We start from the raw sequence: 16,220 nt of genomic DNA, 5'->3' as shown, positions 1-16,220 counted from the left end.
AATCAACCAAAGTCTATGAGCAACTTAGTGAGTCCGTCTCTTCAAAGAATACCACTTCAATGAATGAATGTTCTTCTTCGTTTTACCTTCTTCATATTTTTTGGTGAAAAAAGCACCAAATCAATTATTTCCCTAAATACAGAGCAAGAGCAAAAAATGAATAATCATGGAGGTTGTGAAGAGCTTTTTAAGCTCAAGATTTTGAAGAACTCTGACAGACTGAGTGCAACCTAGAAATTTTAGAAACACTGTAGATTTAACATTAACACACATTCTCTCTAGTAGCTGAATTTCCTTTTCATCATTACACAACCAGCACATCACTCTCTGGCCCTGGAGTAATCAAAAATCAGAACAATTATAATACAAAACTTAACAGATCAAGTGCAGTTCAACACAGGCACAAACTCTTAGACATCCAGTAGATATTTTATGAATACTGTAGCTTTGTAAGCAATAATCTAAGTTAGATGCACATTATTTACCTCTTTTTTAAATGCCTCTTCTACTGACGATTTATTTAGTCCATCTTTACAAGATTCACTTTTGAGGATAACTGTTGTGTTAATCACTTCTCCTCCAATGTCTGAAAAGTACGAGAAAAATCATTACTAAAAGATTTACCAAAAATTTTTATTGATACCAGTATTCCTTTAGCAAAATAGGATGTCTGGAAAACTTTAAGCCCTTTCTGAGGTTATTTCACCTTATTTTACCAGACAATTGAGGAGTCTGTTGCTTTCTGTATTGGTATACCACTTGTTATAAGAACAACTAGTATTTTTACCATAGCTTACGTGATCCTGGGCACTAGTTAACTTCTAATCATTATTTTCATTGGTGGAATGTATTAGTTGTTTACCAAATGACAATTTGTGATATTGTTAATCAAATACACATACTCCATTAATTGGCCTTTTCTCTTCACCATTAATCAGAGTGACAGTCAGACTAAAGTTTCAAAACATTTCTTTAATTTAAGTGAAACAATTTAGGGTAACACAGTCACTCATATCAGACTGATCTTCTACTTACAAACTACAAGTAGATCATCAGGTAAATGTCGAGAGGTAACAAGATGTCATTCTCCTGCTCTAGCTTTTGAAAGCATTGTGAAATCGATGTAAAAAGCTTCTCAGCATGCAATGAATAGAAGATGAAAGAAAACAACATTCTACAGTGTAATCCCCCCCCCCCCCAAATAAAAATCCAACACAATTATAGTTTTTGCAGTGTCTCAGAAACCCTGGGGTTATAGCTGTTTGCCCTACTTATGATACTCACACCCATAAAGCACCTGAAGTTAAAATTACTGCACTGCTTCCTTTGTATTTTTACATGTGATAGAATCATCAATATTTTACTCAGATGCAATCATTCAAAAACAGATAAATATGCACCAAGAAAAAGTGGACACATGATTTGGGCCTCTGCAACCTGACAGGCTAACCCCCAGTTCAACTCTGAGAACCCAACCAAAAATGTCACATTGGTGCATGTATCAAGCTACTGTACAACTGCATAATGCATTCATGACTGCAATGTAACTTACAAACATTGGCAGTTTTTGAATCATTTCCATGTCTATTGGCCACTTCACAGGTATAGTTGACATCATTACAGACATTCAAAAGATCAAGTGTACTCTTGTCACAAACTTGTCCTGAGCCACATGGAGTCCAAGCATATGTAGGCAGAGGTTTCCCTTCTGCTGTACAATTAAGAGTTACACTCTCATTTAAACCAACGATATACTCAGCTTTAAATTTACTGGGAAGAATCTTGGCTGGATCTGAAATCAAATTGAAAGATAACAAATCAGATTAACAAACCGCATCTACAAAAAGATGCATCTGAGTGAGTTGCCTTCAAAAGCTATGGGGTCCAACCACTCCAGTACAATACAAACAAAAGGATATTCTTGATCTAGTCTGATGTTATGTAGTTGGGCTGATTTACAGGGGCTTGCAAATAGTGCTCTATGGTGTGGTTCCAATTATATGTAAACTGCTATTGTCTGGATGTTAACTGGATGATCTTCTGGCTATTCATAGGGTGATGCATGTTAAATATATTATTGGTAATTAAATTTTCATAATATTCATGAATTAAACAAAAAACCTTTTAAGATTGACACTCAGAAAACTATTGAGATGTGATTTCAAATCTTTGGGCTCAGATCTTACCATATATGTTGACCTGGATTGTTTAATGTTTTGAAATAAGCATCAACTGAACATATTTGCTAACACAGACAGTGGCTTAGTGAAACCCCTAAGCTACTGTGTTCTGGGAGGTATTTGTTGACTTCTGTCGATGTAAACCCCTCTTGAAATTAAGTTAATGTTGTGTTATGAGGCTTAAGGTACCACTGTCTGTAATCTTCAGAGAGTACACTAGCCGTCTGAATACTTCTATTCTCCGAGCAATGAAAACATGAATATGCTTTCAGGAGGCTTTTTATTCTTAAAAGTTTCGACGGTATTTCTAATTTTCAGGATGCGTCCCAACCAGAAGCAAGCAAATAATTATATTAAACCATCTTAATTCCATTTAGTTACACCACTGACATAAGATTGAAATTTGTGAAAATTACAATTCTAGACAAAGGACCAGTTCCAAGTATATCCTGCATATTTCTAGCAGCATCATTGCCTTTCTCATCCTACTGCCAACTACCACATGTAACTCCATTTATAAAAAATTATAAAGGGATTGCTGGTTTTCACTGTCACACTCACATCACCATCATCAAAACCATTCAACAAATAAAGTCAAGAATTAAAGAGATAAAAGAAGATGTCTATTCAAACAGTCTTGCAATGATTCAGGTCTGTGCAATGTATTATGCAGAAGAAATCTGAAGAAATGTTTAACTACAATTTATAAGGATTGGTACAGAGACATGCACCATGAGGGGTAAAAATATGGCAGCTAACAAAAACATTTGTTATTGAGGTTTGCTACAAAAAGCTTGCAGTTGTTTTCTAAGGGCTTGTAAACATTTCCATGACTACTCCATGAGTCTCTCGCAAGGACTGTTCAAATAACAAAACCTCGTCAGAAAAGTCACCTTTTTTTACTCAGAGTGACAGCATTCTCAGCTGTCATTATAATATATTGTGTCATGCAAAAGTGTAGAAAATTCAACCTTACTTTATCACTAGACAAAAACACCCTATTAAACTGAAAAGTTGTGAAAAGATAAGTCTTCAGCTTTTCTAAAAACTAACTATTTTATCTCAAAGGGATTGATAATTCCTTATATTTTAACTTTGAGGACATCACAGGAATACCAAGAAGTAATATTTCATAAACATGGGCAAGCATTTCATCATGGTTTCCAAACACAAGAAAACTGATGAAGGCACAAGGGTAAAGGCCAGCTACTCTTATTGTTTTCAAGTATTTGGAAACCCCGATGAAACATGAAGCCTGAGTTTATGGAATGGCATCTCAAGAGGGCCTAATCTATTAACAAGAAATCAGAACGACCATGCAACACAACCAAATTTGGTTTTGGAAACCATTTCACAATTAAAGGTTCCCAAAAATACATTTTTTTAAAAAAATTTACAGTGAAACGAACTCAACCGGGGCCACCCAATGTTTTTTAGCCAATTACAAGACAAGTATGGAACAAAAGAATGGGAGTTCGTTCACCAGCGGTCAAATTAAACTGCTCGTTTGACTGGAGTCGATGTGAAGACATGCGAAAGCTTCTAGTTTTTTACGGTGAAATAAATATGTTGTTTATTTCGTTTACGGTAAAAGCGAATAAAAATTTACCTAATATTTTTTAGCGGCCGCTAATTTTGAAGACTGAACAGCCTCAACGTACGTAAGTAAAGAATAATACTGGGTAAACCAATGAAATTTCTTTTTCGAAACACGGTCTGGAATGTCGGAGACAAGAACTTGTATAATTTACCGAGTATTGCTGCCGGGAATTTTGAAGACTGAACGAACTCAACGTAAATTTACCAAATTACAGCTGAGTAAACTTTTGATAACAAAAATTTTTCGAAATAGGGTATGGAGTTTTGAAGAAGAAAGCTTGTATAACTTACCAAATTTTGGGGCTGGGAAGTTTGAAGACTGAAAGGACTCAGACTTAAAGAAATTTACTAAATTATGAACGAGTTAACTTATAAAATATATATTTCGAAACACGGTCTGGAATGTCAAGGATGAAAGCTTATATAATTTACGGAATAATGTGGCTGGGAATATTGAAGACCAAATGGACTCAATACAAATGTATTTGCGGAATTGACACGGCCTGAGATTTTGAAGACGAAACGGTTTTACCTCAAATCAGTAAATGTTTGAAATACTTCCCGACTTTCAAACTACAAAGCAAACGGAATCAACCACCGGTAATACATGCAAAAACTAAATTTGAAATTTTCTTTATCCTTGTGATTGGTTACTAAAATTCCCGGTAAAATTGTAGATACGGCCGTTTTTTAATGATATTTTAAAAATATACTTGTGTTGAGCCGGTTTCGCCTTGAGGTTTAGCCGGCCGTAATTTGATATATTTATTTACATTAATCCAGCCCGTTTCGTGTTTAAAATTCGCGGCCGCAATATTCAGTAAATTACATAAGCTCTCGCCTTCGGCATTCCAGGCCGTGTTTCGGAAAATATATTGTATTAAGTGAGTCGGCCACAATTTGCTAAATTTAACTTTAGTCAGTTCAGTCTTCGAAATTACCGGCCGCCATTCGGTAAATATTTATTCACCTTTACCGTAATAGAAATGAAAAATATTATATTTTTTTTGCTTTAAAAAAACTATAAGCTTTCGCATACCTTCACATCTGATCTAGTCAAACGAACAGTGAAATTTGACCCTTATAGTGATTGATCTGCTGATGAACGAACTTCAATTTTTTTGTTCTAAACTCGTCTTGTGATTGGCTAAAAAACGTTGGGTGGCCCCGGTTGAATTTGTGTCACTGTAACTGGGAGCCCTGCATGGATGTACCTAGCCAAACATCAATACATGTACATGTAATTGACAGCACACATTACAACATAGGAGAGAAATGGAAAATGCATCTCTGTTCAACATTTACTTAATAGTCAAATTTTTTTCAATGCATACTCACAAGTAACCTTTACGTAAACTGTTTGGCTCTCTGCTTTACCAAAACCATTATATGCTGTACAGTTGAATGTTCCTGAATCATTCCTGCTGATCTTTGTTATGGTCAGCACCTTTCCTTTTGATAACACATCAGTATTTCCTTGGTTCCCTGTCTCCTCTTTGGTCCAGGTGATGTTTGGTTCTGGTCTACCCACTGCTACGCAGGTTAACTGCAAGTTGTTGCCTTCAAGAACTGTTGTACTACCATTAAATCCAGAGATGTTTGTTGGAACTGGGGCATTCAAACAATCACAAGTAAACTTCAAGGATAACTGAAAGGCATGTACATTTTTTGCTACAATTCTAAATGTTCCTTGCGAGCCTTCCACATGCAAATGAACTTCACATACACCATGATTGTGCAATAAATACAAGAAATGAGTGCTTCACTATGCACAAATGTCTACCTTAAAAATTCGGTGGATCTTCAAAAGGTAACTAATTTCTTGGAATCCTTTTCTCAGCCTTAACTGAGCATTAATATTTTAACCACAGTTTCCAGGAAATAGTTTTGTGAAAATTAATATTGAGACCCTCTGGAGCTATTTACAAAAATTTTTTTGAAATAATTATTAGGGGCTTTAGGTCAACAAAATGTCAATACAATGTAGCCAGCTATATTGTGAACATAAGTCACTCCTGAGATTTTCTTTTTTGCAGCTAAACATCCCAGTTCTTGATTTCATTGCAAAAACATCTCCTACTTTCAGTTCTATATCGTGACCTTTGCTAAACATCTGCATATAAAAGTAGAATGTGACTGGAGAAAGATAAAACAAAGCAAGAACTTAGAGAAATTTCAAGAGAAATGAAAAAAGTCTCTCTGAATTGGATAAGGGCTTGTGGTTTACACTCATAAGCAATTTCCTTGCTGGCACACAACCAGCAACATCAGAGGGCATTGCTGTAGCAAGTTCAAGCTGCTTAAAACTTGACATCAAAATTGTTACTATGTGGAAATGACTAACCCTATGCAACTTTTCCCTTTTTTTATCATGTCAAACTAAGCATGCATTACTATATTATTAACAATAATTTCCAAAAAGTTTCGGAAAATGTTAAAATGCCCACAAGTTATTTAAAAAAACATTTTAGATCTGAATTATTTAGCCTTTCAAAGAGTGAATAGCCAATTATAGCATGTCAACATAAATGACTTCTGAAAGGATTTCTTCTGGCAAAACATTCTATCCTTGAATATCAATCACATAACCATCTGCTAACTTCGGTGGCTGGTGGAGATCTTTGCTCTCTCTCTGCATTTAAAACTAGAATGTGAATAGAGAAAGGTAGAAAGGAGAGAAGTCCAAACAAAAACGAAGCCTGACTGGCACAAGAAGTAAAGACCTTCTACCTGGAATGACAAATAGTCTCACCAAAAGGGATTAGCACTGCTCACACTTTATCAGCATTCACTAAATTTTGCAGTGGCATGCTTAAGCTGCTTTTAAGTTGAAAAAAAAGAGAGTTGAAATATAAATTATCATTCACCTTTTTTTCTTTTAACTGCCAAAGTCTGTAAAATTTTGACAAAACAAATTTGATTGAGAAAGGTGAAGGCTTTCCCATTCATTTATCATCATGACAGAGTGGCACAAAAGGCAAGTGACATGTCAACATTTGATTGGCAATATCAAACACCTCTGAGAAAATTAACAAATCTCTTTGCAACTTGCTGCACCTTTTTTTCAGGGCTGAAAATCCTTGTATAACACAGCAGTTTATATGTTGTTTTGCCTCAATGTTATTATGAATACACCAGATCACTGTGAGGAAATTTTCGATATCTTAATCCTCTGATGAGTTATCCATTTATTCTCCTTTATCTAGACGTGAATCCTAATTTTGAGTTTTTTCCCTTACTGCATATATTCGTTGTTTCATCCACATGGGATTATTTCTCCTTTTGCAGACCTCATATAGTTTGTATAGGACAGGTGACAACAACAACAAAGTGTGCCATTGAGAATTGCCTTAAGATGAGATGTGTCTTGCACAACATTAGTAACATTAAGTCCAATTAATTAAATGAATTCGTTGAAAGGCTTGTTGTCGGTTTACTGCGCTGAGAAACTCTAACACTTCAACTAAGCCAAATATGACACGTGGATAATAATACGTTACAGTTAAGGTGTGCCTCTCTAAAAGTCAGCAACACTTTTAATCTTACCTAGGACTTGTACTTGAATTGCTCGTTTCCAAGTATCCCTATTGTTATCAATTAAACTGCAGCTAAATTCTCCATTAGCCTTATCGTCAGCGAGAGTCACTGCAGAGATAGACAGAGATATTCTTCCTAGAATTGAGGTTACGATGAATCTTTTCTGAAAACTGTCAATGACAGGACCAGCTGAACCATCTGAATAAATGTCGACTATGCCAACATTGCTAAATCTCAAGAAGCCACCGAGACCTAGACCTAAAGACAGGCTGTAGCTCCAGTTCAGTGTAGCAGAAGACCCTTCATAAACATGTACAATGCCAGGGGGGAGCACTTCAGCTGGATTCGATGTTGTCTTAACCGGGGTAGGTTCATTCCATGTCACATTTCCGCTATCTGGAGGAGGAATAATTTAGATCGAAGTTATATTACAATAAGTCATGCTTTCGATCTCACTTAAACAAGAATGGCTTTCTTCTAATTTGAATTAAAATATCGTTGAAAATCTTTAAGCTTCAACAATCTGCTGCTGTCAATTTAAAATCAATCCTAATTTAGCATTGTGGTGAACCGGGGTCTGATACGAAAGAAGAAAGTAGACACTGAAAATATCAGCACAAATGCAGGTTAACTACGATACCTGTGAGTTGAGGCATGAGTGAAATCCATACAAAGATAAATTTCAAATGACGAATCATCTCAGAAATGTCCTTGATGCCCAAAGATGTGTAAACTAGGCCCTTTAGCACATCATCGCTACAAATAACCGAACGAACTAATTCCTCACCACTAGCTTTATATTAGGGTGGAACTATCACGAAAACTGATTGGCTATTGAATAAGAAAGACCTTTTAGACAGAGGTTCTGATTGGTTTAGGAATGTATGGTTAAAATATGGAATGGAAAGGGTTAACATGCTCGATTTATAACTCAAGTTGTTTTAAACACAATTAACCCAGAACCTATGGAAGCCTTTCAGTGAAATGTATAAAATTACTTTATGAAATACAGAAAAATTATGTCTGGAAATTTTTCCGTTTGTGAAGGATAAGGATTGAAATGACGAGTCCTTAGTTGTAACATACTCAAGCAGAAATATTTCCGATTCCTACTCGTTTCGGTTTCTCCGGATCCCAATGAATCATAAAATTATTTATAGTTATATTTATTCTTAGAACAGAACCTAGCTGAGGGATCAAAAAATGCGAGTAGCGGACACAAACCCGGTGACACACCTGACGATTTTATTTACCGATCGCGGCGAATTTGACCATCACGATCGGCGTATTTTATAAATTAAAACGAAGATATCTGCCATGATCATGACAGATTCCCCGATCCCAGCCGGGCACACCTGGTGACTTGTGTGTGTGTCACCAATTTAGTATGTGTTCGAAGACTTCTGGGATTGATGCTGTCAAATTTACTTTCTGTTTGTATATAGAATTTCATGGCGTTTAAGGAAGTTTTTCTTGAAGACTTCCTGTCTATTTTATCATTAATCATCGCCTGGGTCGCGAGAAATGAAGCTTTTAGCGAAGAAGCAACCTGCAGGTCTGTTTGAAAATATTGTTCAGTTCCTAAGTTATTAGCTTCTTGATCTTTAAGCAGTACTGAGAACTTTCCCCGGTTCTTTCTAGAATTCTCCCAACCCTAGGTGCTAGGTGTATCAAGATGAGGCTATGTCAACTCAAAAAAAGTCCCTTAATGCTCTAACATATTTCTCAAAAATTAGAACTGATCGAAGGATTCGATCGCTAAATTGCAAATTATACTTGTATCGAGATATGGTTCATTGATTTTGTTGAACTTTTTGTATTAAGCATCACACAGAGGTGGTTGGAAAAGGTCTGGATTAAAATGAATGGGGACGTCGTGAGCCTCACAACTTCCCATCTATTTTCATGCCACCTTATCAATGTTAACAGAAACAGACAGGTTCTGAAAAGCCTGTATTAAACGTAAATCTTTCCTCAATGAATTTACTAACAACCATATCAGGAAGGAAAAAATGTAAATTACAAGAAAACTGTGCTGTTTGTTGGTCTGAGGATTTTGTCACGAGTTTAGATATTACTGTCGCATTACTCGCCTGGCAAGCAGAAGGTTAGAAATCTGTCACTGATTTCCGGTTTACCGTGGATCTGCGGAAAATGGACTTCGGACAAACTGAAAGAAAACTTGGTAAAGACTTGCCTACGCTTGTCTTAAATGCCTCCTCGTGATGAGAACGGTGTTCATAGTGCAAATAAAAATAGCACTCTCAAAACTGAAATCTTTCTTTAAAAGGTTCCGCGAATATTAAGCTAAGCAGACAATGAACTTTACAAACGCGATTAGATAACATAAAATAGATAAATAAAATAAATAAATACGTTAATTGCAGCTCCTCCATAAGGGATTTTCAGCCACAATGTAGACTAACTGAACTGCTTGAAAATCCCCACTTGGAGGAGGCAGACCAGTGGCCTGGGCTATTTACAGAGCACAGCCGAGGAGTTGAACTACGGGCAACCGAGAACAAATCCTGTGAGTGGCAGGGTAGAGGACTTTAGCTCGGGACATCGGATTACAAGTTCAGCACCCTGACAACTCGGCCACGCCGCCTCCTCCTTAAAATTAGAACAACTGTAGAAGTTGAGTAAACAAATTTAGAAATCGATGGATGCATAGGAGTAAGTTTAATAAGTTCATACAGGAACAACGAGTACAATAAATGGTTACTATTACTTTCCATGACGCTTATCACATGATTAGAACTGATCTTTCTTTTCTCTCTATCGCAACGATGCTTTCTCATTTCTTTGTTCTGACCTCTAAAACTTATCATACATTCTTAATTTCATCAATTCAAATAAACGTATTATTTGGCTGGTCACCAATTATCTCGCCTTGTAAAATATTTCAAAGTGGAAGAGAGTTCTAGCGATAGGGAAAGGGTCGGGGTTATGTGCGAATTCACATCAGTTAAAGAATTCTACAATACTTTGTTTTATAGCCTGGAAGGCGTTTATGTAAGGGGGGGGGGGGGAATTTGGGAAATTCTTTCGGGCTGTAATTATTTTGGTATGTTAATGGTTCCGTCACGAGAGACTGCTTGAATAATTTGAAAATATTCTACGAACACAATTATCAGCTTCTCTTTGCATTTTTTGAGTTTTCTGGCCATAGCCAGTAAAGCTCCATGTCAATGGCTTGGTTAGTAAGTGGGTAGGTAATTCGGTAAGTAAGTGAATGAGTAAGCAAGTAAAGGGATTCAAGTAAATAAGTGAGGGTAACGAAGAGAGAACGCTGCAAATATGAGCGCATCTAGAGAGCCAGTGGCCTTGAATTAGACAGATTGGCGTTTACTTGGGCGAGAAATCATGCAAATCATGTAACGGAGCAGGCAAGAGGATATTATTAAACGAACTTGATTAATGAGAATAACACTGGCCACCAAAGTCTCATTAATGCAGTCAACCGCCCGTCTGGGGGATCTCGTGACGAACTCTATCCACCTCATACGAACCTTGCCGGTCTAGCTAACGAATCTGGTCAGTTTTTTGTCTGAAAGATCAGGAACATTCCTGATCTGCAATCGGCTTGTCGGCAGTTCCTCAGCACAGAGATTGTTTTACATCGTGTTCCATATGACATCTTACATAACATTAACCAGCATCATGTAATGCACCAATCAATGGTTTGCCCCAGGATGGGGGGAGGGGGACGGGCAACCCGCGGGAATTAGACGTCGTAAAGCGCACGTGGGTGGGGATTTAGACATCCACAAGGGTCCCCCAGGGTGGAAATTTGACTTGACAGCCATCTAAGTGGAGAGGAACTGGGAATGAGTGAGTTGTCTGCCATCTTGGAAAATACCCAGAGGTCATTTGAGCGAGGGATGGCCGTACGAAAGGTAAGGAATGTCGTGTTGCTTTGCAAAAATGTTTTTTATGCCCATCAGTGCTCTGTCTTAAAAGTTCTAATAACAGAAGGTATTTTTCCTTCAGCTTTGAGAAGAAATATTCGCAGAAGAGCTCATTTAGATCAAAATTTAATTCTTACCTACCTGTCTTCAGGGGATGCCGCCCTACTCTTTGTGTTTATAGATTTGCTAGTATACTCCAAATGTTAAGTTAAATGAAATTCTGGTCAAATGGGGACCTCAGTTACAAACATCAGTTAGATGAAAGCGGAATACGACCTATTCTAGGCATGATGACATAGAAGATAAATCCAGACTTGAACCTGTGCCAAATCTCACCAAACAATGACAAGGAGTGCTTTATAAAATAATCTTAGTTTTTGATACTTTCTAGGTCAATTTTTTATTAATTCTACCCTAAAAAAATTTTGCCTACAAGAAATACAATTTGGATTGTTATGAGAGGATCTTGTTTAATCGTTGTTTGTTCAAATCAGTGTTGTGCAGCTTTTGATGTAGTGCTACTTTGTTCCAGGTTCTGGTTGAGTTTGGCGAGAGGCATTAAGTTCTCTCTGTAGAAGAGGGCAACTGTATAGATTTAAACCTAATATCATTTTTCATAACCTCAAGGTTGTGCTGTGGTCTACCCACCTAACGATTGTTCAGGACAACAGAAAGAGGGGAGCAGCAAAGGCAGCCCAAACAAGGAAAAAGAAAGGCTCATCAAAGGTTTGTGTATTGATTTCAAGTAAAAGTAGACAAAGACACAGTTTCTCCCAGAATACCGTTTTATTGCAATTCAAAATTGTCATGATTCAAATTGGGCCCTGATTTGGGTGCATCTTTCCTTTAAGGTACTCTGTGGTTACTGCAAAAAATGCGACCCGAAAGATGATAAAGCTGAAACTGTAGAATGGATTCAGTGTGGTACCTGTGATAATTGGTACCACCAAGTTTGTGCATTAACACGTCTTGATGACGAAATGTTCTGGCATTGGACATTTTGTGTTCCTGTAAATACTATGTGAAACAATTCATATGTATTTTCAGCAATACAGAATGTGTGTGAAATTGCAAACCAAAACTGAACCATGCTAAATACCTAGAATATGCCTTCTTCATTTAGGAAAATACACAAACTCACGCCAGGCTGGCGCGTGCTTTGAAGCGGAACAATCATTGTCTACTAATATGGCGTCTGTGACCGTGTGTTTCTTAGAGAAGACTGGAACTGAGTTCAATGCCTGTCGAAAAATGCCTCCGAGCGGTCCTTGGGTTAGTCCGAAGGTGCCAAAGCTCAAATTTGCTGAAAGTAAACAAGTTTGCCCGTCATTTCGATACCAAACATGCAATACTTTCTTTGATGTTCGCGTAAAAAGAGACAGCAGAGGATATAGTAAAAGGGAAGGTAAGGTTTTCTTGTCGTTCGTATGGTATTTTTGGCCCGGATAGTCTTTTAAATATTTATTCTTATCCGAAAAATTTTGTTATGAAGAGAAACTTCAAAGCCTTGACTAGAACTCTATGATTTTTGTTTTCCTAATTTTGCATTCTTTTCTTAGTTTTTAATGAGTTAATATTTAGGATGCCGCCCAAAAAGAACACGCGCTTTAACTTGGCTCAATACATGAAAGATCGGAAGGTTGCAAGAGAGAAAGCTGTTAATGAAAATCGCAAGCTACAGGCAGAATACAAAAAAGTCCAACGAACCCAGGAAAAGGCGAGATAACATATTTAATTTGTCGTTTTAACGTAAACTAGTAGTGGAGGTGCTTTGAGAATGTTTTATATTTCGAATATTAGAGAATTTGTATCAAGGTATTTTAGGCAAGTGGTGGAAGTGCGAGTACAGGGAGGCTTGTATTTCAATTTTGACAAGGTAGGAAATTAAAAATAATAATAATGATAATGATAATAACAATTTTATTTATAAACTGGTTAATGGTTTTTTGCATCCCCCTGTACCTCCCTACACAAATATTTGTTAACACCCCCCAGCTTTTTTATCTGTTTGAACTTTATATGAACTTTAAAAATTAACCAATCAGTGCATAAGAAATGACATGTTTAATTGATGCTTTCAGTTGGCCGCAGTAAGGAAACGATGCAGGGACATAACAAATGAGTTTGAAAATATTACTGTGAGTATACTCTTGATTCCTCATTGTGGTTGTTTTACCAGTACTGGTAATTGTGCTGCAAAAAACTGCTGTGCACAACTTCTGACTGTAGATTTTCATTAATGAGTGGATAGATACAATTTTATGCCAATTTTTGATAAAAACATTAATGGAAAGATATTCAATTTTGTGAGAAGAAAAATTATTTTTAGAAGTTAAATTTTGGTGGACTGGCCACTTAACACAGAGCCAGTACCAGAATGACAGCCAGTGCCAGGCTTCTATGCCAGTGCCTGGGCAAGAAACCTGAGTGTGTGCCTGTGTTCATTTGGTCAGTCAGAAGACTGTCATAAATGATGGTGTCTCTAAACTATAAACATCAAAATATCAAATGTAAGATATGGCGAGATACAATTGTTGTGTTCAGATCTATAATGTTTACAATTTTGGTCTCATTGAACCACTTCTTCTTTTAATAAAATGTGTTACTACCCAGTGTCTAATGAGTTAGTGATATTTTTAGACACATGAGGGACAGGTATCTCAGGCACGAACAAGAAGCCCTACTGCACTAGCTGATGGACAATCAACATTGGGACCAAGAATTGCAAGGAAAAGGAGGCATGAGACCATTGAAGCTGCTGCCAGAATTCATGGAAGCACAAATGAACATTCTTCAGCCACTTTTGAGGGATTGTTTGACACTTTGCAGAAAAGATGCAAACTGGATACTCTCACAAGTTATGTGACAGGGAACAAGCAGTTGACTGATAGAGTAGTTTCCAAAGAATTTAAGAAAAGTGTTTTAAAATTTGAAAAGTCAAATGACAACATTATACGAAGTATTGCAACATATTATGCAAGTGGTGTAATGGGCAAACGAAAGTACAAAAGTGTTAGACTGGTGCTTTCAATGAAATCAAATGAAAGTAAACCAGGGAAAAGAACAAGCATTTCAATTTGTAAAGGCTGTAAGGTACCAAAGCTTCTCACATATAGTAACCTTGTGGAACAGTTAAAAAAGATTGATATTGGAACTGTTCATGAAATTGACCTAGACTATCTAGAGGGCTTAGAAACTGAAAACCCAGTGAATGGTGCATATAGAGACTTAAGACAACACCTTCCAATGCTTGCCAAATTTTATCTCTCTAAGAATATAAAACAAAGCTTGAAAGGCTTTACAGAATCAACAGGCACTTTTCATTTGACTGCTCTTGGTGGTGATGGATGCCCATTTGGCAAGAATGAGAGTGCATGTTCTTTCTTGGTCAGCTTCCTCAATGTTGGAAGAAGGGTGGCATCAAGTTATGATAACTTTCTAATTTTTGGTGCCAACTGTGATGAAAGTTCTCCTGTTACAAAGAAATATGTGAGGTCATTATTACCACAAATTGCAGAGTTATAGAAAGAACCGAGTATGAATTTGAAGGCATTAAATTTAGGTTTAAGCTGGAGGAATTGCCAAATGACATGAAGATGCTTGCCATGTTGGCAGGTGAATTGACTATTAGCGCTAAGTATTTCTCGCCCTTTGCAAATGTTTCATTAGCTGATTGTAGGGATGTGAAGGGTACATTTGGAACTGACAGGTCAAACAAGTGGAAGCCATGGAATTACCAGCAAAGAGTAAATGTTGTCAACAAGGTTGAAGCATTTAAAAAAAGAGTAGCACTTGAAAAAATTTCTGTGAAGACAAAGAGATCTAAAATCACAGATTTCATTGCCAAACAAAGTAGTAGACAAGAATTTTTGCCTCTTTTAGGTTCTTATATTGATAAAGCTCACGTGGAACCTCTTCATCTGAAGAACAATGCTTGGCAGTACTTTTTTAAAGCAGTTTTGACAGAAGCTATAAGAAAATCTAAGTTGCCAGCTGATTGTAAAAAGTTTTCAGAGGTCCCATCTGATAGCCCTTTCACAAGAGTAATTACAGCTTTACAAACAGAAGTAAAGACCAGGCGCCTTGCAAACAAGACAAAACAATGGTTCAATGAAACTCAAGGGTCTGGAGCTGATTTGCATTATAGATTTACTGGAAAAGATTCCCGTTGTTTTTGTCATAATTTCATGAGATTAATCAAGTGGCTTAGCTGTGAAAGTGACTCCAGGAAAGAACGTCAAACAGTTCTTGCTTTAGCTTACTTAGGTGTGAGGCTGAGAGACTGAGTTTCTCTCTTTAATAGATTCGAGATAACATTAGACCAGATTGATCAGCTTTCTATTGCCTGCTATGAGTATTTTAAAGTAAATTCAATGTTTTTGCCAAGGTCTGTAAATCCTACTGTCTGGACATTGGGTCACATTGTCCCCACTCATTGTTGTCAAATGCTTGAAAAGTATGGGCAGGGGTTGGGAATGGTAACAATGGAAGGGCGAGAAGCAAAGCATGTGTTTCTGAAAAAAATAAGTGAAAATACAACATATGAAAAGAGATGGGTTGAAATATTTAGACATGAATATGTGATGCTGATTTGGCTGCCTCAGCATGGTTTTCAGCAGCCAGAATCTGCATGCAAAAATGTAGCCTACATCCCAGAAAGGGTATTCAGTGATCCATCTTATTGTTATTGTGGTCTGTTAAGAGCATGTCCTGAGGATGCTAACTGCTGTTTTTGTGGGGACCCAATCATGAAATTTATAGAGCATAGTGTTAAGGATGGAAAGATTGCTCCACAGCTTTTGTAATTAATGCTAAATCTGTACACAGTCTGACTCAAAATCACTGTTGACTTGAGATTATATTATGATGTATTGTATTGGTAGCAGATAGGACCTTTAAGATAGTGTTTGACTAAATTACACTTTGATCACCCTTCTGTTGTGTGGTTTTGATTAAAATTTGACCCAACAAAACAAATCAAACTGAATGGCAT

At 36.9% G+C, this 16,220-nt stretch overlaps 1 protein-coding gene, 1 long non-coding RNA gene and 1 other non-coding gene across 3 annotated transcripts in view; 2 read left to right on the top strand and 1 right to left on the bottom strand.

Moving 5' to 3' along the window:
• Positions 1-8,108, bottom strand: part of LOC111344716 (uncharacterized) — a 65,558-nt gene extending 57,450 nt beyond the window's left edge. Inside the window, 5 exon segments of the mRNA XM_088726367.1 lie at positions 486-586; positions 1,553-1,792; positions 5,118-5,387; positions 7,326-7,712; positions 7,957-8,108. Coding sequence (XP_088582493.1) covers positions 486-586; positions 1,553-1,792; positions 5,118-5,387; positions 7,326-7,712; positions 7,957-8,014 — 1,056 coding nt within the window. The 5' untranslated portion in view covers positions 8,015-8,108.
• A 615-nt stretch (positions 8,109-8,723) lies between these two features.
• Positions 8,724-10,051, top strand: LOC148726749 (uncharacterized). Its single transcript, XR_015989765.1, has 2 exons — positions 8,724-8,871; positions 9,704-10,051. It is a non-coding gene; the product is annotated as an uncharacterized LOC148726749 (long non-coding RNA).
• Positions 10,052-10,464: 413 nt separating this feature from the next.
• LOC111344713 (uncharacterized) lies at positions 10,465-16,209 on the top strand. Its single transcript, XR_015989597.1, has 5 exons — positions 10,465-11,215; positions 11,855-11,953; positions 12,351-12,944; positions 13,309-13,365; positions 13,868-16,209. It is a non-coding gene; the product is annotated as an uncharacterized LOC111344713 (transcript).
• Positions 16,210-16,220: the final 11 nt, after the last annotated feature.

The sequence above is a fragment of the Stylophora pistillata genome, chromosome 7 (assembly GCF_964205215.1).
Source record: "Stylophora pistillata chromosome 7, jaStyPist1.2, whole genome shotgun sequence".
Lineage (NCBI taxonomy): Eukaryota > Metazoa > Cnidaria > Anthozoa > Scleractinia > Pocilloporidae > Stylophora > Stylophora pistillata.
Note: the sequence above shows the minus strand (reverse complement) of the source record. Positions and strands in the feature narration are given on the sequence as shown.